At 47.2% G+C, this 24,032-nt stretch overlaps 1 protein-coding gene across 4 annotated transcripts in view; it reads right to left on the reverse strand.

The window, feature by feature from the left end:
• Positions 1-24,032, reverse strand: part of plppr2a (phospholipid phosphatase related 2a) — a 38,446-nt gene that overhangs the window by 10,453 nt on the left and 3,961 nt on the right. For 3 of the 4 annotated variants that reach the window (XM_020623088.1, XM_020623090.1, XM_020623089.1), the window contains exons 2-3: positions 22,594-22,703; positions 7,193-7,381 (exon numbers count right to left, since the gene is read on the reverse strand). In XM_020623088.1, the coding sequence (XP_020478744.1) occupies positions 7,193-7,381; positions 22,594-22,662 (258 nt within the window). In that variant the 5' untranslated portion in view covers positions 22,663-22,703. Of the gene's footprint in view, positions 1-7,192; positions 7,604-22,593; positions 22,704-24,032 lie in introns of those variants that run through there. The other variant, XM_020623087.1, reaches the window with a different exon arrangement.

Genomic DNA, 24,032 nt, shown 5'->3' on the forward strand with positions numbered 1-24,032 from the left:
AAGATTTGACACTTGTTGTAATTGTGTTTATTTATGTATTCAGTTTTGACACTGTTGTTGCTGTGGTCTGTCTTTTATAATACAACTATAGTGGTATTTATATTAATGTTTTTCTTCAGGTATTCTGTCATCCCTCCATTTCAAAGTGGAACTTAATTAAGGGAGGGTAATTTTGAGGCTGAAAATTAAGTCGTATTCTTTATCACTGCAGCCTGCTTTTGTAGGATAGTCAGTTTCCCTGGGTTCCAAAAATGCTGCACTTGTAGAATCCTTCGTCAGACTTGGAAACATTGTCAATGATCATCTCACTCTCATATCCAGTCTTAACGAAGCGACCATCCTTATAGAAATCAGCTGGGAGCTTGGAGGGACACTGTGTGTTCAGTACACCTGCCAGTACACCTGCATAGTGTGGATGCTTTACAGCATCCACACTATGAATATTAAATGTTACATGGGAAGAAATAGGATCACTCACGAGTCAGTGGCTCATCACAAACCTGCCTTTGTCTGGCACCTCATTGAATGGAGCCATGTCCAGAAACCTGTGGAGCCATAAGACCAAGTGTTTCTGGGAAGACTGGGAAGTGGATTCATGTGGAACATGGATGCCTGGCTGTCACTAGCATCCCGTTATCTGTCATCTACAGTGACTTCAGCACAGAGATCTGAGCTAATGGATGAGGACATCAGGATCACCGTCACCTTTACTCACACTGCAGGACTGTGACTGTGAGGAACAGGCACTAAAAGGTAGCACACAACACGGACTGGAAACACAAATGGCAGAGCGTGGTCAAGCGACTGAAGGAAAAGCACGCACACACACGCAGCATCCCTCGTTCCACGTAGCACATGTGACTGCACACGGTGACCACTTTGTAGTATTACTTTGTTAAACTGCAGAGATTTACTCCATCTTACAGAAGCACAACCTGTTCAGCATCGTGCTACAGCATCACCAGTCCCTCTGTCTCTCTCACCTTTCACTGTGTTTCCCACTGGAGGGAAAAGTGGGTTATTTATTCTTTGTCTTTTCCATTCCATTTTTATCCAGCTCAATTTCATGCCCTTGTTTTCCAAATCTGCATCAGAGGGAGTACTGGCTGTTCTCTGTCTCACTGTCACGGCTCTCTGTGCCACTAACCAAAGCTCATCAGGAAGATGTGGCTACACATGTCAAGACCAGGGCTGAGCACCAGGAATTTCCTGGAAAATCTTGAGAAAATCTCTTCCATTGTCCCAGGAAGGACGCTGCATGCTGTGCTCTGTGTGCACCTGATTGCTGGTGCAGACTATGGATAACAGACACCTCTGGTTCATGTTCAGGAACAATGGTGGTTAAATGTGTTAAGTCCCTGTGAACCTGTTGCCTATGAAACTAGACCACCATGCTGCTCTGAGCTGGACCCAGAGCTGCCAGAGTAGCAGCCTCCCATCTCGCCCCGGTGAGAACCAAGCAGACCGTGTGTAGCCAGGCCTCCAACGTCAGCCCGTCGCCTCTTCATTAGCACCAAACTATTGGCAACTAGAGAAAATATAGATTTACTTACATGTGTTATTCACATTATGAAAGTACTCAAAGTACCAGTAACACAGTCTCAAAATACTCCATTACCATTGCCATTACTAAATTCGACTGCAGTAAAAGTACACAGGTATTATCAGCGCAGTGATGTAACAGTGTAAAACCAGCTTTTTCTTGGGGGTTTTAATTATTTTTCTTATAGTTAGTTAGTTTAGTCCCGTGGTTCTCAACCTAAGGGTCGGGCTCCTCCAAAGGGTCACAAGATAAACCAGAGGGGTCGTGAGATGATTGGAGAGAGCATGGATTTATACTCTTCTTTTGGACTGTTGCTGAAGACGTAGAGTGGGAGAGTCTTCTTCCTTCGTCAGTTGATCACCAGACGTGGAAATGCAGGTTTTCACTGAACAGGTAAACAACAGTAAATTGTACATTTGCCTCTGAGATGTAGCAGAGTAGTGGTATGAAGTACCATGAAATGGAAATGCTCATGTGAAGTACCAGAACCTCACATTTGTACTTTGTACGTAAGTACAGTTCTTGAATACAAATACTTGCCTGCATTCACCACTGGTCTCATCTTGTGCTGTTTAAAAGAAAACATCTGAGAACAATGCAAACAACTTTTCTGCTGAGGTGAGAAAGCTTTCACCCAGCCAGCGATGGCTCCTGCCATGTGTCTCATTAACCCCAGCAGACCGGCCCCATATGCTTCGAACACCGGGAGACGTGGTTTTTAACGGGGTAAAGACAGGGTGGACACCGAGGGACACATACAGTACGCAGGCTTTTGGTTTCCATCCAAACATCAGAACAGAAACTCACCTTTCCACCCACTACCATTATGTGAGCATTAGGAGCTGTCAAGATAAAACAGCTGAGCCGTTAAACCAGAGCAAACGAACCTGCAAAACTCAAACTGTGGATTGAAGCAGAAAAGCTGATGCTTCCACTTCACATTTTGTTTTTGACACACTAAATTTTCTACAAGCAGAAAAGTGTAAAAGTTTCTTGTGATATTTGAAGATTTTTTTTAAATATCTGCCGTTTCCACTCAGGTTTTTCATGTACAAATTGAAAATGCAAATAAGTCACCGCATGAGGTGATTTAGTGCAAGTAATGGAGCTTGCATAGTCTCACTATAGTGTGGTGACACTGCATGTGGTTCCTACCTGCCCTTCACCTGTGAAGCTGAAAACAGACTTTGTTTCCTGTCTAGTATTCTCTCACTGAATTGCCTTCATAAAAGATTCCGTCTCCTCTTCGCTGCAGGTAAAAAGCAGGAAGTGAAGCAGACCTCCCGAGCTGAGAAGCCCAGTCGGTTCTCAGGTGACTGAAAGGTGAGACAAACACAGGTGTGAGGAGGGGTCAGAGAGGACAAAGCACCAAGAGTCTGAGAGGTGGAGGAGGTGCTGATGAGGGTGAAACCAATGTTGGAAAAGCCAGGAGGATGAACGGGGCGAACACGGTGATAAACTGTACTAAGTGGTACGAGAGCGATGGAGGACGAAACCCAGAGTGTACAGAGGGGAGTTATATGTTATACTCTGACTCCCCCACGTAGTGTACTGTTCTACTGCAGTAATATTCACCCAGAACGTCGTATACACTTTTACTTAGTTAAGGTTTTGAATACAGTATTTTACACTGTGGGAGTAGCACATATAAATCTGTCCTCTCTAGTCAGTCATCTCATGACCCCTCAGATTTATCTGGTGACCCTTTGGGGGAGCCCCACCCTTAGGCTGAGAACCACACTGGACCAAACTAAGTGAAATAATTTCAACTGGCTCCAGCAGTAAAGTAAACTGTACTATTGTTAGATCATACTTGTGCAATTTGACTTCAGCAGAGTATTTTGAAACCATGGTATTGGTACTTTTACTTCCACCGCCGCAGAGATGAAGATAAATCGAAGCTGAATGTAAAATGGTTGACATGCGGAGGTGTGAGGAGAGAGGGAGGCTGTGGAGAAAAAGCAACCGAGGTCGAGAGGAGGACAAACCTGACAGTGGATCAAAGGAAGGATTCAGAGGGGAGCGCACGCCGCCAGGCTGAACCTCTGCTTGTTACGTTAACTCATCCCAGATTCAACCAGCTGACACACAGTGAGCAAACACTTTTACCACAAATCCCCTTTAAAAATGAGCTCTCTGAAAACAGCGAAGGAGAATCTAACCTGTGAACCTCCACTGTGATGTTGGGTTCTTTTACTATTTAACAGCTGCTGAAGGATTCTCTTCAACTCACAGAGCTACAGTAGCGTTAGCTTAATGAGCTACGGCAGGTGAACTCTGCAGCTGTAATCTTCGGCCTGCTGGGTCGATGGTCTTCAGCCACGAATGAGACCCACTGGTCCAAAAATAAATATGAAGAGCTGAATGTGGCACCATGACCAGTACAGATGAGAAGCCTGACAGGCAGCAAACGATTGTCGCCTGCAAAACCTCTATGGATGGGGAAGCTATTCTGATCACTACTCAAGTTACTCTCCTAAAGTTAAGAGGTTCATGCTGTCACCTCAGAGCAAGAAGGTTCCAGGTTTGAATCCGGGGCCTTTCCTCCGGCTTCCTCCCACAGCCCAGAGACATGCAGGTTGTTGTCCCCCCGGGCATCCGGTGCCAAATCACACAGGGCGGAGTGCTCAGCTGTGGCGACCCCCACTCACCAGGGAGGAACAACACCTCTCCTCAAGTCATCATGAAATCCCTCTGCTTAGTCATGCCCTCATTGATAGATTAGGGTGGACAAAATAACAGAAACAGCAGAAACCCCGGCCTCTACAACGACTACACAGTTGAATCAACCCCTCCATTTGAACACAGACTGAATGTGACCACCTCCGTGACGGAGGAGTTGCTGCAAGACTTCATTAGCTCTGAGGTGGACCCACAGTCAGGGTCACTTTGGTTTCAAGGTCACTTTCAAACCAACTGCAAAAACAAAGACTATGTTTATAGTCTTTCTCTAGTTACAGGCTTGTAAAAGTGACTGATGACTTTAATTAAAGGCTGGGATCCTGTGGGGAGCTGACAGACAACTAGAGCGCCCTCTGTCAGGCCGGCAGGGCTGTGGCACTGCCCTCAAGGCCCAGCGGCTGATCAGACCTTGTTTATACTGTTGGCTCAGGTCCATGATGCAACATGCAGCTGCTGGCTGCACAATGATATGATGCCCAGACTCGGAGAAGGATCTGAAATTAGAAGGCAGACTAGCTGTGTACACAGGTGTGCATACGATCCTGTAGCTGGGACAGAGCCATAGCTCTTACGTGAAACCATAAACAAGCTCCCAGCTCTTTCTGTATCAAAGGTGACTTGGCATTTGTGCGGTGCAGCCACTTCATCAGCAGGCCCGAGGCTCCGAGTTGCTGCTGTGCTGACAGAAAGCGATAAAGCTCCTCTGGAAACCAGCTGCAAAAAGTGAAGCACATTTGCAGCAGACTGGTTCTGTAACAGAGTGACTGCTGAGACGTACCTCTCTACTTGTTACACACACTGAGGCCTCTGTCAGTGCAGGTTAGGTCCGACTGGCTGCTGCAAGTAATGTGCTGCGACCCAGAGCGACTTCCACAGTGACTTAGCCTTGGCCAGGGCAGCTTCGCAGGTCTGCTCGGTGCAGATTAGCGAGTGGAGCTGCTGCTACTGAGGGCAGCTGCTGAAGTTAGAGCAAAGGAGCAGGCATTTAATTAAACTCCCTCCCCTCGCCACCATTTGGGGAGGGGAGGGAGGCCAGATCTTATATGATATGAAAAAGGCCCTCCTGCATTATTGTTTTATTTAGACCATAAACTTGACTTGGAAAAACTGGAGCCCCACCCTCCATTCAACTGCTGCTGCTGATCCAGTTCTACAGAGGAATCATCCAGTCTGTTCTCTGCACCTCCATCACTGTCTGGTTTGGCTCAGCCACCAAACAGGACAATTACAGACTTCAGCAGACAGTCAGGACTGCAGAAAAGGTCACTGGTGTGAGCCTGCCCTCCAAAGGAGGGTGGAGAGGATCACTGCAGACCCCTCACACCCCGGATACAAACCGTTTGAACTCCTCCCCTCTGGACGGTGTTACAGGTCACTGTGCACCAAGACAACCAGGCACAGGGACAGTTTCTTCCCCCAGGCTGTCGCTCTGATGGACAGTTAACCAACAACAGTATGACTGGACAATAACCCTCAGTGCAACACCTGTAAATATACATTATACAGATTATACAGACTCATAGAGGTCTCTAGTTTAAAGTACTCTGTTTTTATTCCTATTTTTATCTTGTTTCCTAATGAACATTCCTTTGTCTGTCTGAATCATTTACTGCCTGTTTATGCTGTTTATTTAGTTGAACTACACAGCTTTATATTGGCATACTGTTTACTGTCTCCTTACATAAGGATATGTACATGCACATCGAGAGCCACTGTGATTCTGATTCTACTGAACACAAGGCAAAACATACCCAACAGCTCCTTGGAATTAAAACACAAACATGTCGTTTGTCCAGTCATTTCTGACCTCGTCATTTGTCTGTGCCCTTCAGAGCAGCTACAAAAACTCAGTTTTATGATGCAACACTGCTGCTGCTGTAGTAACACTGTGGTTAGGGTCAGAGATGGATCGTGGTGTGGGTTCAAATAAATCCTTTAAGGTTTGGGAAACATTGTGCCTTGCATTAAAATGGCTGCTTCAACCAACAATACACCCTTAATTATCGTTTTGTACCCACAATCAGAGTTTTGTGACGTTGATAGGATTTTTCCTACAAAATTCATGTTTAAAAACATTTTCTGCTGCGGTGTAGCTTGTTTCTGTTCCATAAGAAGGTCTACTTTGTTCAGTGACCCCCCCAGTAACAATAGCATTCATTGGCTTCATTATTGTTGTGGGATGAGCAAAGGTTTACAGTTTTTCAGGCTACGCTCCCTTTGGATCAAGGAGAACAGAACTCTCTTCCTTTTATGATCTGTGTTTGTTGGTGCTGCTGCTGTTTGACACTGTTACCTGAGCTGTGCACATTGTTTGTGGGCTGGTTCAGCCTGTGGGGGTCTCAGGGTTTTCGTAGGCTGCTCAGCCTCGTGTCCGTGCTGCACCAGGCGCTGTGCATTTCACGCTCCCTGCCTTCCATGTCAGCAGCGAGCCTCACACACATGCACATGCACACACTCAGAGGACATGCCCCCCTCCAGGCTGCCTGCCTTTGTGCTTGCATCTTGAGGCTTCTGCTCGCCTGCCGCTCTGCACTCCAACTTTTTCCTTTCTGCTGTGTTCTCTATTGTTTCACTGTTCCTCTGTCTGCCTCTCTCTTCTGCTATTGGCCCGTGTGCCAACTCCCATTACATCTTTGTGCGGACAAGCTCATTCTTTCTTCTTTCAACATGCAGCATACACCTGCCTGTCAAGGATGGAGGGGGTTACTGCCATGCAGCTCGCCAGTCTGTTCGCTCTGTCAGTGGTGCAGCACACAAACCAGAGATGATTCATCAATGGACCGCAAACACTCATGGATGCCAAGAAGTAGAACGCGTTCTCATACACGGTCACAGCATGGGAAAGCAGAAAGCAGCTCAACTTTGACAACTTACTTTCTATCTCATCTGTTCCTTCTGCTTACTCCCTTCAACACAGACATGTTTTCTCATGCACCTCAAACACTTCTCTTCCATACCAACTCTTACCATCAGCGTGGGGATGGCTGTGACCAGCGAGTAGATCAGCACCGGAGGGATCTTGCTGGCGCTCTCTGGCCCAGGGTAGGGCTTAGAGAAGCTCTTGTCATAACAGAAGAAGCCCTGGATGTGCACGGGGAAGGTGTCGGTGTACTCGAAGTAGTAAGCCAGCAGCACCGTCCCAGCCATAATCACCAGCTGGAAATAGAACATTATCTCTCCGTTAGAAAGCCAGAGGATGAGAGGTGAAGCAGAGAAGGGAGAGGCGGAGCTGGAGGATGAGGAGGAGGAGGAGGAGAGGAAGAAGAGATGCATAGGAAATATGAGAGAGACAGAGGGAGAGCAAGACGGAGAGAGAGGACGACAACAGGGTAAAAACGAGCCACCACAGAATAAATGATCCTCATGAAATCTACTACAGTCAAGCTGTGGGTGTATTTCTGGATGGGGTGCAGAGAACGTGAATGTGTTTCTGCACACACATTGTGCTCACTGTCAGCTGACTGAAACACACACTTGTGTCTGTGATGGAAGGGAGCAGGTTGTCACCGCCACCAGAACATGATAGAACCATACTGGCATATAAATTATGTGTTGATAAATTACAAGTAAAAAACAGAAGTGGCAGAACGTCTTCCCCCAGTGATATGTAAATGCTCCGGGCTGCTGACCTCCTGCTGTACACACACACTCGGTCTTTCTTTCCTTTGGACTTTCAAAAGCTTTTGGCCGTGCATCATGTTTCTGATCTTTAAATAGCAGAACTAGTGGGTAACAACTAGTTTGGCTTTTAATTGCCCTGTTACACAGTGATGTCAGGTAGGAAAGGGGGAGGTCTGAGAGCGACGGAGGTGAGGGGCCTCTCTGCCCGCTACTGCAGAGAACAGTGATGTACTCAAGTTCAGGGGTTTTATTACTTAAAAGTCAGAACCAATAAAAAGTTTGTTTACAACCTTTTGTTTGTTTTTTTTTCAACAATATCACTTGCTTTATTTTGAAAAGACAGGAAATCGATAAACTTCCAGTAAGCTTCCGCCTCTACTTGTTTAGGTGCGTGATAAAACTTTTATTTATTTTTTTTAATTGAACAATTATATTTACAACAAATGTGGCAAACATTAGTATTCCATAACATTAATAGAACAGGTGCAATAATAAAGAACAGAACAAGAGAGGAAGGAGAGAAAAATAAAAATAAATAAAATAAGGTTAAAAAATAAGATTTAATTACGAGTGAGAAATTAGGGCTTTGGTATTAAATTATACTCTTCAATTAAATCAAAAAGTATTGTCGCGTTTTTGGTTTTCATTAGACTTTGACAAAAACAAGAAACTCATTGAGAAACCTACAGAAACAAGGTGCAATTTTCATATTCTTAGCTTTATTTATATGGAATTCCCCCAAAATGATGATGATGATGTTCAGAAAGTCAGCGTTGGCATTGTCCATCAGGAGTCTGTAAATAATGTCTTTTTGGGTGAAGTCATTTAGGAGGTGAGTCTTTGATTGGAGCCAAACAAAAACCTCATGCCAGAAGTTCTTCACAAACAGTACAATGGAAAAAAAGATGTTCTGCATTTTCATCTACACAGTTATTGGATTCTGTTTACAAGCTTATTAGTGAAGCTAGAAGGATTAGCATCTGTGTAGCTAACACTAGCTTAAATCAGTTTGGTAACGTTAGTGTCCACATGTGATTACATTTAGCTTGAAATATGAGACTTTATCTCACTTTTAATGTCACGGCACAAACAACACGACATCATCTATAGTGGTAGGTAGCTACACAACCATAATGCTGATAATGGCCTGTGCTTTTTTAGCAGTAACTGTTCAGAGCCATTCTTTAACTTCTCCTCGATACATCCTAGTAGTTTCTGCTGTTAGTGACAGACTCTGCCATTCTCACACTGGATTGGCTCCAGTGCTAGTGATCACTCCTCCTCACTCTCCTACAGCTGAATCCCAAGTTCATGCTAATGCTAACACAACGTTTCTAACTGCTGCTGCTTCAACAGCAACAAAAGCCCTGACTGGCCGGCCTTTGTGAGCGGCAGGAGTCCAGCCAGCTCTGCTGCTGCTCTGTGGACTTTCATGCTTAGACATCTTTGAATGAAGAAGTCATAAAATAAACACACACTGCAGCACACTCCTCAGAACTGCAGTGACACAAAAACGGACAAATTCATCAAACCAGACCCAACACGACTGTTTGTAATGTTTTCTCTCTGCTGAAGCTACATCTAGCTTTTGTGTGCCACTCATGGCAGCACCACCAGCTGCAGACACGGGGCTGGTGAATCATTTCATTGTTAAACAGTGTAAGCGAACAGTTGCCTGTTCACACAACATCAGCAGTCAGGATGAGAGACTGAAGCTGTGGGTCGGTGATGATCTGCACACAGCTCTTCTCTGATCTGACTCAGACATGCAGACTGGTCACAGAGTGGCCCCGGTCGGCTGCAGAAGCTTCCTGCTATGAGGGGCCAGCGGGTGCTGCCCCAGTTTGTATAGTAAGTACTGTATGTGTGCACAAACAGCCAACAGCTCAGACAGTGTATAGAGAGCCTGGTGAATTTACCATGGGGTTTTCCCCACCGTTTACTTCTATGAAACCAGCCTTTGTCTGCACCTCGCTCCAGGCCTGTGTGTTTTGCTGTCCGTGGTTGTCATGGTGAAGAAACGGCCGAGGAGCCAGGTTTATAATAATAATCTGTATTTTTAGTATTTCCGTATTAGAAGTGTGTATTTCTAAGGCTGCCAGTAAAATTCCTGACCAGAAATCATGCAACTGTGTGTGTTGGAGGTGGGGGGCTACACACACACCTGATGGGAGCTCTTTGGTGGGTTTGCTCGGGGCGAGAGGGGGTGTTTGAAATGTGTGACTCATGAAGCTGTCCCCTGTGTTCCTCCCCCGCATTTAACCAGCATATTGTAACCGGCTCTGACTCATGCTTGGAAGGAGCGCCAATAAAAATCAGCAGTGCACTTATATTCCTGTGGTTAACACACCTCCCCAATTTCTGCTGTGAACCATGAAAAGGACTCTGGACTCTGAACAATGTTTTATGGTGGAGCGTTTGCCTCGAGCTCCAGCACCGAATTTTACAGTAACCTTACAATCCACATGTCCAGCCAATAGAAGCTTTGCTGTTTTGGGGAGACATCTGTTGTGATTTTGGCTTGTTCTCATCACCTTTACATCACACAATGCTAGAGAACTGGAAGAATCAGCGAGAACAGTGAACACTGAACCACGACACTGTGGGTGAATATGAGGCTTTGGAAAGACGGAATGTGGTGTTAGAAAATAATTAAAATGGAAAAAAAAAGAGCTACTGCAAATATTTATTGGAACCTGAGGACAAACTTCATGAAAAGATCTTTTTCCAAACTACATCCAGTCTTCAGCAACTTAATAAAGAAAGTTCATTAGCGTTTAACGGACACAGTGGGACACAGCAAGCTCTGTCCTAAAGAAACCTGACTTTACCCAGACTGAGCGCTGGAACAAAGGAAACCATTTTCACAGACTGTGACCGTCCTGCGACCCTCGGGGCCTCACAGCAGATGCTACAGAGACCTGGTGAAGTTCCTCTGGCAGGCGGAACCTGTACTTTTAGACAGTGGGAAACTGAAAATGAAAGCTTTAAAAACAGGCTGTAGCTGCTCACAGTGCGACTCAGATGATCTCCGTCAACCTCTGTGATCAAATAGACCCAGGGCCTTTCTGTCCAGAGTCTCCATGTTCTCCCTGTGTGGGTTCTCTCTGGCTTCCTCCCATGGTCCAAAGACATGCAGCTTAGGTTGACTGGCACCCGTAGGAGTGAGTGTGAGTGTGTGTGGTTGTTTGTCTACATGTCAGCCCTGTGACGGACTGGGTGGACCCCACCTCTCGCCCAATGTCAGCTGGGATTGGCTCCAGGTCCCTGTGACCCTATTCAGGATAAGCGGTCTAGATGATGGATGGATTAAACATATTATTTATAAATGTCGTCATGTTCATACGTCATTATGTTTATGTAGTTTTGGTTCTTTGGTTAAAAAGCCAATAACAATAGTTAAACATGAAAGGAAAGTTGAGTTTTCGACATAAATACTTGTGCGTGTCTACAACTCCCAGGTAAACACTGGCGATCACACTGACTAGCTTAAGCTTAAGGCAGGACACATTCAACAAGTAGCTGAAACCAACAGACTGGTCAGATCACACCTATGGACTCTTTCCACCACTGTGCACAGCCTGTTGGTCCTTGTCAGTCGTAACACACTGTGCGACTCAGCGAGCTCTGTCGACAACACACTAAGGACCTTTGTACTCACCAGTCGTGACTCGATTGTTAATTTGCTGTACGTCTCCCTCAGTCACACAAATCAAACCTGTCTAAGAAATTCTCTCTGAGAAGGCAGCCACAGGGTCTGAAGAGTGTTCGCATGACTTTATCTACCAAATCAACAAGCTGGCCTCTGTTAGTCACGTCTGACTCCTGTTCAAGATCAGTGCAGCAGTCGTGCCACTGGCACGCTGCTTCACTGCACCTGCGATGGTATCTTCCTCACATTCTCATGGCCTCCCTCACACACTGCCTCCCCCTTTTTCCTCTTTGTCTTTTGTCTTTCTCATCAGTAAAGATCTGCCGATTCCGAACAGGAATCAACCTGCCTCCTGAGCCACAGCTGCCCCTCACAGCTCTAGATATCCACTCTTGGTGGATATCTTATGCATCTTTCATTAAACCCTGGGCCTCTATGAATCGGCTGCCTTCTGGGACGATTACATTGTCTCTGAGTTGTTTAAGATGAGGAACAAATGTGGAGACAACAATCAGGGACAAGTTGTGGAGGAATGAATAACAGAGACACCTGATCAGTGCAGGCGCTGGAACATAAATGTGTGTTAATCGAGTCAACAGAGGGTGTGATGGTATAAAGTCTGGAGACGTGTCACTGAACATGAATTAAACTGAGATGATTCCTCAGAGAACAAGGAACTTTCAGACACATGGTGAATCCCCACGACAAGCAGCAGCTCAGACTCAGACTCGTCTCGTTTCCCTCTCAGAAACCCTCCTGGTCTCAGCCGGTCCTGGCACTACTCACTCCTTTCTCTAACATGTCCTCCACCTGCCCTCTGACACGCTGTACACTGAATATTTCACACATCTACCTCTAAATTTCAGTTGCAGAGACTCAGACGCTGAGAGGTAGTGAGGGGTCACAACGCAGTGACAGCAGGACGGCTGAAAACACAGCACAGTGATGGAACCCATTCTGGGACCTGGTCCAGGGAACAGCACCAGCCGGTGGCATGTGAGGGAGCCACCGCAATGAGCCAAGAGGAGCTCTTACAACGTGATCGCTCTTCCTCCCTGAACTTCAGTTAACGTGTGAAATGGTGAGTGTGTGTCTACATACAAGGTCTTAATTGCTCTGGTACAGCGGAGAAGTTCAGACGATAGTTTGTGGGTTATTTTCATCTCTTTACAGCAGGATTCAGTTTCATATCCACATACTGACAGAGAGAAGGTGACAGCAGCTACACCCCCCTCCATGACCCTCTGCTGCCTACAGCCTCCTGTTATTATTCCAGCTTCTCCACCCTGTGTTGTCAAAGTACGGTCTGTAAATCAGCCCCACCTGCCCCCTAGCCAAGGTTAGAAGAAGGGTTTTTCCAACCAGTAGTCATGTCAAACAGCCATGGAGGAGCTCTGGGAGGCTAAAAGTCTGAACCAGCAGCTGTCAGAGTGAAGAGGTGGCGTCTTTAGCACAGAGAGAGTGGGACAAAGAAAGAGCAACAACCAGGCTTAAGAGCAACAACCAGGGTTAACATGGGTTTGGCTGTTTGACATGGAGAGGGTTAAAAGCAGCCAGAGGACTCAGACTGGATCCAGATGTGGCCTTCTTCCTTCTGGATGTGTTAGCATCTAAAGCTAACCTGTTTGTTTTGGTATCATGTTTATCTTTAGGTTTAATTAAATGTTTTTATTATTTTACATCAACTTTTTTGTTTTATAATTTATTTCTCTTCCCTACTCGCCTTATTCTGCCTCTCTGTCATGCACAGTCCAGTACTTTGAGCCTGTATGGAAGGAGCTGCACAAATACAACTTGAGCTGATTTGATCCTGAAAGACTTCATTACCCAGCGGCCTGTCTGCTGTGTCTGGCAAAAGGATTCATCTTGACGCCAGTCTGTGCTCTCCGTTATGCTTCACTGAAGAGCCCAAATAGTTTGGGGTGAGATTTTTCCATCAGCCACTGTCAGTTTGTGCTGGAGCTACACCAGCTTCTCCCTGTTCAATCGTGGAGCCCGTCAGATAGACTGGCCACAAACTGCTGCACTGCAGCTGTCACAGTCTTGTCAGTAGGAATCTCTGCACTACACTCTGCAGTTTGACCAGCGAGACGTCCACAGGATATGTAACAAGGCTCACCATGTTGGTCGTTTTACCTGAAAGAGCAATTTAGTGTTTTACAAATGGAGGATTCAGAGCAGAAGGTCGATGAGGCACAGGGCCCCGCCATCAGGCACATGCCATCCATTAAGTGGCCCACCACCACACGCTACGCTGCACCTGGCCAGCATGGCAGGAGTCCTGGAGGAGGAGGAGGAGGAGGCTCAGAGGAGGGAGGGGGCAGGAGGGGACAGAGGAAATGGAAGAAAGAAGGGAGTGAGAAGTGAGGTGAAAATAAGAATAGAAAGAAGGGAGGGTGAAGAGGGGATGCATAGGAGGTCACTGTGAAAGAAGAGGGAGGTGGGACAACAGGTGTAGAGCTTGGTGGGTGCCGAGGCTGAGACCCCTCCCCCTCTTTTCCTCCATTCTTCCTCACATCCTCTGCTTCCCCGTGTCTCCGGGCGGCGAGGCTTCAGAGGCAGACTGCGATCAGTCCGTAGAAATGTGCAACATAAACACAGAGTAACACAGCTTCCCCCCTCGGCCCGTGTAGGCGGCTGTGTTTGTTTCCCTGGGCAGCTGTCGGCAGCGTGATGAGTGTGATGATAGACAACTGTGCAGTGTTGATCCACCTGTTCAGCGGCGGAGGACGTAGTCAGAAAACAGAGCCGTGGCGAGCTGGCACTGAAGCTACCGGATCCTCTGTTGTGTTCATGTACATGTGTTTTGTCCTTCACCAGGGCCTGGTGTCGGTCCCAGCTGCTCGGACTCTCACTGAGGTGAACCAAGCCTCACACTCAGATAGAAAACCGAGGATCAAGAACAGCTGCGAAGGTCGCAGAGTTGTCTCACAGCGTGTACAGCTTCATCAGTCCACAGTCAAACCGTGTGTAAATGCAGTTAGTTGTGTGGCTCCTCTCCCTAGAAGCCTCCAGCTCAGATGACCACAGGCTCAAAGGGATCGTTGGAGCCGGTTACCGTCTCCGTTCAGGAGGCAACCACACACACATCATGGAGTCCGTGGCAGGACACCACACAGGAAGCTGCTGCTCTCCAAAATAAAACGTCTCTTAAACCAAAAACCACCTACAGAAGCTAAGACACCGCCACCTACTGTGAGCATTCTGGCCTGAGTTAGTCTGAGTGAGTGTTTCCAGGTGAGGTGAACACAGACACGAAGAGCAGAGAAGGGAGGGGAAGAGGAGTCCAAAGACAAGAGACCACCCTGCAGCCCAGTCCTCTCCTGCTCTCTGATGCTGAGCTTGTACCAGATCATACAGTATGAGTACAACCATGCACGCCTCTGTGTGTGTGTGGTCAGACACACACATGGGGAAACCCCGTGCATGCACACGACACTGCAGCAAAACAGCTCGAACTGCCGACAGCTGCTCCCACTGGCCGCCAAGTTATACAGCGTGCAATCTGTGCACTGCTCACTGCTCATGAATCAGTCATGTGAGAGACGTGCACGGCAGTCTGTGCTGGTGAGGAACGAGTTGTATCTGTCCAACTGAAAACCACTGTGGACGAACGGCTGCAGATATTTGGTCATTTTCTTATTGTCAACAAACCCTGATAAAAGTCTAAACATCAGCCACGATCCAACAGTACCACAGTGTGTGCACCACAGTCTGAGCCCACTACACCAACACATCACCACAAACGTGCACACTGTAGTCACGCCGACACCGTCTTGGTGCATTAAATATCTGCTCACTCTCCAAGCACGAGCTGAAAATAGTCCCCACCAGACACAATGCACGCACGTTTTATCAGCCTGTTGTGATTGCACATACAAGGAATGTGACTAGGTTGGTAGTGGCTGAACCGACTGTCCACACAGTTACACAAACAACCCAAGGACAACAAAGCTGAACAAGCAACAAAGGGCAGCAACACATTTTCTTTAAAAGCTCTGGATGTTTTTCCCTTTAATTAGGATCCAATGGCTCATTCCAACCAATGACAATGGACATTTTGCAGCCGGACCTCTACGGCTCGTCTTTGGTGACCAGTATCACTGTGGGCAGCAGCCAACAGTGTGTTTATGTAAAAGGTAAGTTAAGAAAATAACCCTATTTGCAGGTGAAGAATGTGTAAAAACAGTAAAAGAGACATAGGTTTTGGTGCCAGAGGAGGCGGCAGTCAGAGACATGGATGCTGCTCGTTATTCGTCAGGGGGCAGGTTTACAGCCACTTGTCCTGCATCACCTTTGAGCTGCCATACACCTTCACGCTTAGGAAGTTTGACAGCAGGAAACCAGAGACAACCCGCTCCTGTTCCACATCTCAGACCTCATGCAGAAACCGGCCGCACCAACAGACTCGTTCTTCAATGGCACAGAGGGAAAGTTTCACAGAACTTGTGGTTTTCACCAATTTTCTTCCTCTTAGAAGTTTCTCTGAGGTGTGAATGAAATCCAGGAGTGGTCTGGAGCTGTGGCACGAGTCCTGAGCACAAAGGCTGCCTCGCTTCACAGGGGAGGCTCACTGGTTTGACTCCAGAATGAGACCGGCTTCATTTGAACAGATCTGCAGTTTAAAGTTTTAACACCTAGTAGAAAACAGGCCTAATGCTGCTGTAAGTGAATGTGCTGTTCTCCATCATCACCCCCACACTGCCAGGTCACTGAGGTCGGCCCCGGGTCTGTGTGCAGGTCCGGTCTCCTCCTCTAACACCTGACAGTGGAACCACAGCTGGGATGTTCCCAACGACTGTTGGCCCCCGACAGGGAGCTCTGCTTTACACAGGTGCTTGTCAGCGTCTGACTTCATGTAGTCTGTGTTTCTGTCCCAGCTGCTCTGAGGACACATCACGGACACACGGACGGGTAACGTGGTCTAACACCACTCTGACTCTGGTCCCTTCACACTGCTTCAGTTTGCTGGTTTTTGACCTGAAGCTCCACCCTGTCTGTTTATTTGGCACTGTTTGCATTGTTTATTGCTTGTTTACACTGTTTATGTTGTTATACTACACAGCCTTATGATGGTTTATTGTTTACTTGCCCCTTGCATGGCGATATGTACATGCACATTTAGAGCTGATGTACCAGAGTCAAATTCCTCGTGTCCAACACACCTGGCCAATAAAGCTGATTCTGATTCTGAATGAATCTTTCTACCAACGAAGCAGAACAGGAAGTCCTCTATGGTGATTTTAGGGGCTGATCTCGTGACCAGAAGACGTTCATCAGTCTGAAACCAGACTCAACAGGGCAGTTTGATGAATGTGGATGTGTAAACCCATATGAACAAACTGCACAGAGAAAAGTCAGTGACATTTAAATAGTTTAGGAATATGAACATGTTCCAGTGTTCTGGGACATGGGTATTTACCCTGGGGCCTTTGTTGGGGAGTCTGGGGACACATCCTGTGACAGGTGTTAGCCACCACCGAGCACACTGGGCTATTTACAGAGACAGACGAGGCAGCCAGAGACACGCTGATGGGCTCTGTCTAATCTCTGCATGTTGCTCAGCTGTTAACAGGTTGTGTGTGCGTGATGCACATTCTCACAAGAGAATTCTACTTTGTGTCAAAGCGAATTAAGTGAAAAAAATAAGCAATAAAAACACTTAGTGATGGATCTGTCAAGCCTCTTATTAATAGGTCAGGTTCAAAGCTGTGAAAGTGAAAAGCTCCAGACACCAGCGGAGGTGCATCTTCAGCTATGTTACAGCAGCGCCCCCTGGTGGACGGACCGCGGCAACTTTTCCCCACAACTGGGCTCCGTTTTCTACGTTCAGCACCAAAGTACTTAGACTCTGCTCCCATTACAAATCATTTGTACCTGTGTAAAAGTAATAGTGGAGCACACAGCACTGTCCACAAGCTGCTGTCCAAAGTCAGAGCTTTGTTTTCCCCACACTCTTCAAGCTCAGCTGCCACAGGACATTAATGACAAGCTGAGCCAGTCGCCTCAGTTCTTACCTGTCATGGAAAGAAGAAGCCTGATTTCCCAAGATAGAGTTCTGCTGGAAAAGGCTGATTTCTCTGGCATGTGTACATGCAACCAGGAGTCTAATCTGCTTTATACAAATGCACATGTGCAGGACAAAAGAGCTCAGAGGGGCAGCAGAGGTCACTCCATCCTGATGGTTAAAACAGTCCAACTAAGACTAACACTAACATTTGAGGAACCTCAGAGTCAGAATCAGCTTTCTGGGCCACGAGAAGTTTGACTCGGGTACAGTAGCTCTCAGCATGCACGTGCAATGTGCTTCCATAAGGCAGTGAGGAAACAAGAAAACAAATGTGCAGACAAGTAAAGGAATGTGGGAAAAAAGAAAGTAAAAAAAACGTAATCCCACTACTGTCAGTGTTCAGTCGTTCTCATACGGTCCATAATGTGGTAAGATCATTAGGCCAAACGAACCTGCTGATAAAAATCCCAAATGTCCTAAATGATAAAGGGTATAAAAAGGCCCTGGGGTGGAGCTGCAGGGACACGTCTGAATAAAGGTCAGAGGTCACAGTGAACAGCTCCCAGTCTGAGAGAGGGGCTTCCCATTCACCCCTCCACTGGTCTGGGTGAGTGTCTAATCAGAGGCTGCCCACAGCAGAAAGCTGCCCTCTCCCTTACAGCTCTTCACTCAGGCACACAGCAGATTAGCTCTGAGAGCAGCTACTCTGAAGCTGTGTCCCCAGATGGTGGAGAACTAATGCAGTTGTTAAGGGTGGAGAGAGTTGGATCCAGGACGTGCAAACACAGTACATTGGGACAGGATTTAATCAGATCTGAATCCCTTATTAAATCTGTTTAAGTAGCTTGTTAAAGAACAGAACTGATTTTATTTCACTCAGTGCAGCAACAAAACAGCTTCAAACTGCTGGTGCAACAAAGGCTAAAACCAGTGTGTAAGCACTGTGGCTCCTAACTACCCTGTGGTACTACTGGACTGACAAAGTGCAGTCCTGCAGCATCAGACTGACCCATGCACACTGTGCACACTGGCTCATGGGCGATGCATTAACCCTGTCCTGTCTGACTCTGCTCCTCGCCGGGGGCTGTGCTGCAGCTGCACACGGACAGTAAGATTCATGCTCGTGCATCATTCAGTCACTATCGGTTCAGTCTGCTGCTCAGCGCTGTCAGGCTCAACAACCAGTCCACCTGCAGCCGACACTCAGTCCCCAACCACACGGAGCTGGCTCCAATATGTGGGACCGAAACAGTTACACCCACTGAATTCACTGGTCCTTCACTAATATCACATTTTATAGTGGTTGCCTTGACTTTGGAAGGTTTATGTTTGTTGTTTACAGCAGTGTCTCCAAGTTATCACACGCTTGTTTACATCACAAATAAAATATGTGGTCTCCAGGTGAAAACGGTCAATAATTCATCAGATCTGTGAGGCTGTGAACGGCTGTGGGAAAATCTGCTCTGATCTGAGTGAGAACAGCTCGGCCCTGGCAGGGCTTCACTCTGAAAAATGGGAGATGACGGAGCAAAATGGAGGGAGCAGAGGAGGCACGCAGAACAAGATGGCTGAGAGGGAAGCACTGACAGAAAAGGTGTTGACTTGTGATTAGGTCAGGGAGGACAAGAGGAGGCAGGAGAAAGACAGCGGAGATGGAGAAAGAGTCAGGCTGATTGGTTTCCATGGCAACTGCTGAGGAGGTGTGGGGCTAAATAACGGAGCAGGTCTGCGTGGATCACTGTCACGCCGGCGGGAAATCAGCTCAGCTGCTCAGCTCTCTGAATTTAAAGGAGCAGTTTGACGTTTTAGGGAACGCATTGGCTTTCTCACATGTATTTGTGTCGCGGTTTCCCCTTCTTCCAGCTGAGCTAACGGGCTGCTGGCTGAAGCTACACACAGTTTATAGTGGGCACGACAAGACGTGAAGACGCCACCTTTGACTCTGGAGAGTCACAGTGGGACTTTCTCCCAGTGTTTGACATTTGGGGAATAAAAAGATCAATCAGATGATCAAGACAATGATCATCTGATTGATCAGACTCTCCTGTCTTTTGTCACTATGTGTATCTTCTCATCTAAAGGCAAATTTGTGCGTTTCATGCCCGTGTGACATGACTTTAATCCCCAGCCTCGGACAGTCTGTCGTGGTTTCTGCAGGTCACTGGAGTAAATTTAAGCCTTTTTATGACCTCATCAACACCACACACTGTAGAATGAAGCGTAACCTGTTTTACAGACAAAGAATTATGGAAAACCAGACCAGACAACATCGGCTGTAGCTTTATTATCGTTTCATCACATTTCTTGGCACTTTCCAGGAGTACAGGGCAACAGTTCCTACTGATACAGTTAAACTGGTGTGATTGGCACCTGGATATGGATTCATCCATTAAATGTCACCTGATTGTTGTTGTTTTAATCTCATTGCGTTCTGTTTGCTCTATTTGAATTGAATTTGCACATCACTTCTTTCTCTTCTGTTCTGGGCCTTATATTGTTTACTTGCCCTCTGTTATCACCTTCCATAAGGACATTGTACGTGCACACTGAGAGCCGATGTACCACAGTCACATTCCTCGTGTGTCCAACACACCTGATGCCGAATAGAAATGCCTCAGCTAAATTTGTTTTCTATTTAGAGCTGCAACATTTGAACGATTCATTGTTCAGTACATTTAAAGAAAATCTGCAACGATTTGATCAGTGATTGTTTCTTTTTCAAGCAAATGTTTCACATTCGGCGTTTGCTGGTTGAAGCTGCTTTGAGTCTGTGTGCCCCCTCCCACGTCCTCCTGCCACGGACCGGAGAGCGGCCTGAAGGTTAACAGTTATCAACATGGATTGACCACAGATTTTCATGATCTTACATGTACAAGCATAATTCAGTTTTCCCTCCTTAGATACTGATTGTGTCCTTCAACTAGACAGTGACATGCTCAAAGACGAAAGTAGAAAACAAGATATTTGAGATGCCATGGTTGTAATCCAGCACTGCGAACTGCGGCCGTTTCCTGTGACATTAGGCAGGAGGTCCTAAACGAACAGGCTGCACAGACTCAGCCATCACAAGCCCAAGCCGCTGCTGTTTCTTATAGCAACAACAAGCCAGGAACAGAGGTGCGTCCTGAGTGTCTGTGCAAGTGGAAGTCATGAACAGGTCTGTCCAGAACAGCTGAGCCTGCTGGCTGCACTGGTGGAGGACACAACACCATGTTCCAGTTTGTGTTTCTGTGCCTGTAGCTGAAACGTGGCCAGTCCGCCTGCATTAGCCCGGTGGTAGCGTAGCCCTGATCCTCGTGCCAGCTCAGTCAGGCTCTGTTCCATGTGACTCCGAGAAAACAGCAAAACCAATGACTGGTTCCCTTAATGAATAATGATGATGATCAGTCTGCTCCAGTGAGAGCACTACAGCTCCTGCTGCAGCGCCGGAGCGCCTCTGTGAACTGGTAATGCTTAAAGAGGCTGGCTTGTGGCCAGAAGAAACTAAAAGAATAACATCTGAAAACAAAACCATGTTTTTTTTTATCAAAAGGAATAAGTCAGGATGGATGTGGGCAGTCGACCACATCCTCCACATCTACACCTGAATTTATGTTATCTGACATCCTATCTTCATCTGTAGCCCATGGTAACTGTAGACAAAGATGGAGACAGCTGTAACCACAGTAACCGCACATGAAGATGGAGCTTAGGGGGGTAGTGTAACTATGGTAACCTGTCCCCTGCTCTGGGGCCAGGCAGGCACAGGGGTACAGCTCTGCAGGTGGGCAAGGAGGACGTGCTGAGGGGTTCAGGTAAAGCTGCTCAGCTCAGGTTCTTTCTTTCTACAGCACAAGCAGGAACTACTGAATAAGACGGCAGATGTCTGTTGGTCTGGGGTTTCCAGTATCTGACACTGCGACCTGCCCATCATCATGTCACCACCCTCCCATAGCGATGACAAATTAGTTACAAAACAAATTCGTTGTGAAACTAGTCACAGGCCTAAGTTTCTCACTAAACAGCGAGTGTGTTCGTTTTCCTTCAGCGTCAGCAGTAGCTTTCTCCCCGCTGGTTCTGTGTGTGACAGATGTAAAACTGCAGCTCTGATCTGAACGTAGACTAAGCTCAGGCACAGCACTGCTCTCAACTGTGAAGCCGCTGATTCATTGATGCAATGGGATCACAGCGTAGCTAAGGAAGAAATGCCAAATACATAAAGCACAGTCTGCCCTGCTCATGCCTTGTCAACAGGAAGCATGTAAACCCATCATGGAGCAACATCTGCATCCCATCAGCACTTCACCTGCGATGGACTGATGCAGCACCAGCAGCTGAGTCTGCTCCAGGTCAGTGCTCTGAAGGCCTGGGCTGCTCCATCTGCTGTTATCAACCAGATTACAGGTTACCTCACCACTTCCTGCCTTCCTCCACGTCAGTTACAGTGGGGTGAAGGCTGTGGGGCTCCGCCACCCTCCAAATCATCCGTCTGCCTGCTTTCACATGATTTCACCAGGGGATGGAGCTGCATGTGTGTGTGCCACAGACATTGACCTCTGGTGTGACCTGAACCACACAGCACAACCCTGCTCCTGTGCCCGTGCTGTGACATCCACAAGCACCTCGATGAGTCCTGTGGTATACAAATACAAAGGAAAACGCTCCGCATGCCACAGAACAGCTGGAGCCACTTTACACAACCTCAGCCTCCCCCAGGACTGGAACATGAGGAGAGGAAAGGGCATGAAGTCAGGAGGGTTAAATAAAGGTCAAAGGTTCCTCCTCACTGACAGCACAGGTGTCAGCAGAGAGAAACCAAGAGGCAGCGTGGAAGGCCAGAGCAACAGCAGCAGACTCGTGCAGAATCTGTGTGGTGAGGAGCTGCTGTCCGCTCTCAGGTTTGTCATAGTGTCATCAACCCATATGTGTGAACAGGGTTAGGTTTGTGTCGTAGGTAAGAAATGCAAACAGTGACGCTGAATGTGTGAACAGGGTTAGGTATTAGGTTTGTGTCCTAGGTAAGAAATGCAAACAGTGACGCTGGTGTCGGGTTTGTCAGTGTTGTTCATGGACACAAGCAACAAACAGCGTGTTTGTGTTTCTTACCTCCACAAACAGGAAGCAGGGGACGATGGAGCTGCTGCTCTTCACACCTGGCTTCTCCTCTACCGCCATCCCACACTCTGTCTCAACGTTCACTTCACTGTCTCCGTCTCCTGAGGACAAGAGGGGAGCGCGGGTTAGTCCACCCACCAACCTCACGTCCCCAGTGTGAGATTAACTGGAACTTTTATTGTTTGCATCCATGAATATTTAGCACGTGCACAAAACGTGAACGCAAACCTGGCACTGGGGGCCATGCTGCAGTTTGCTGCTGCGCTCACTGACGCCGTTGACTGTTGTTGGATTTCGATGCATCTCATGTTCGATGCTGTGCATGTTACTAACCGTGCACTGTGGAGTCTCACTTCACCATCCAGTCAGAGCTCAGCATTTAACCGCCATGCAACCTAACTCTGTCTGCCATATGAAAGTTACAGTACATTATAAACAAGTTTCCTGTTGACAAGAAGTCAAACGTGCACATCTTCACAACATAATGATTATATATGGCCATTTGAACTATTTAGCAATAAGGCAGCTGCTGGAAACCTGTGATGAGGCTGTTTAGAGACGGCAACTCATCCTTAAAACCAACTCTGACAGATATCTGACTCACGTTAACACAGGAGGAGGAGTAGGACTTCAGCCCTGTTCTACAGAGGAGAAGAAGACGACTCATCAGTGAAGTACAAGCAGTACGTTCTGTACGGTCGCTGCTGTCACACTTTACAAACAGTGTCAAAACCGAGTAGGAGTGCTCGGCTAGATGTACTCATGACTTTCTGGTTCTTACCCACGGCTGAAGGGTGTCAGACTCCCGACATGGACCCCGAGTTGCCCGTTGGTCAGATTTGAAACACACATACAATACACCCCAGTGCAATTCCACAGGTATGATGTAATTATTAACTTTAACAGAAACACAGGAAGGCAAATACGGTGAAGTTTCTTTAATGGAGGAAAGGATAATGACACAAAAGCTTAGAAGCAGGTGGGCTGGTCAAATATCACCAGGAGGGCCAAGCAAAAGTAAGAGTCCAGTAAAAGCGAAGGCGGCTGCAGCAAAGGACTGATGAGACAAGTGGGAACAAGTGTGTAGGTGGCTCTGGGAGTGAGTGGGCTGGGACAGGGACGAACATCTGGGGACACCTGGTGGGCGGCTGGAGAGTGACAGGAGCCAGGGTCAGTAGGTCAGAAGGTAACTGGACCAGGAACCATGCCACAGACAGACTGCACAGAACACACGAGCTCAGTGAAACAAGTCAGATCGCTGCAGCAACTCCACCTGTGATTCCTCTCTGGACTGGGTTGTGTCTGATGCAGTGTGGATCCACATGGTGAGGAACTGTGTGAACCAGGAAGACACCAGGCTGTGAGACTTGACCAAGATGGAGAGATGGAGAGGGAACAAGAGCATCAGCAGCTCCTGACCACAAGCTGAG

This window comes from Monopterus albus, unplaced genomic scaffold, assembly GCF_001952655.1.
Source record: "Monopterus albus unplaced genomic scaffold, M_albus_1.0 scaffold292.1, whole genome shotgun sequence".
NCBI lineage: Eukaryota > Metazoa > Chordata > Actinopteri > Synbranchiformes > Synbranchidae > Monopterus > Monopterus albus.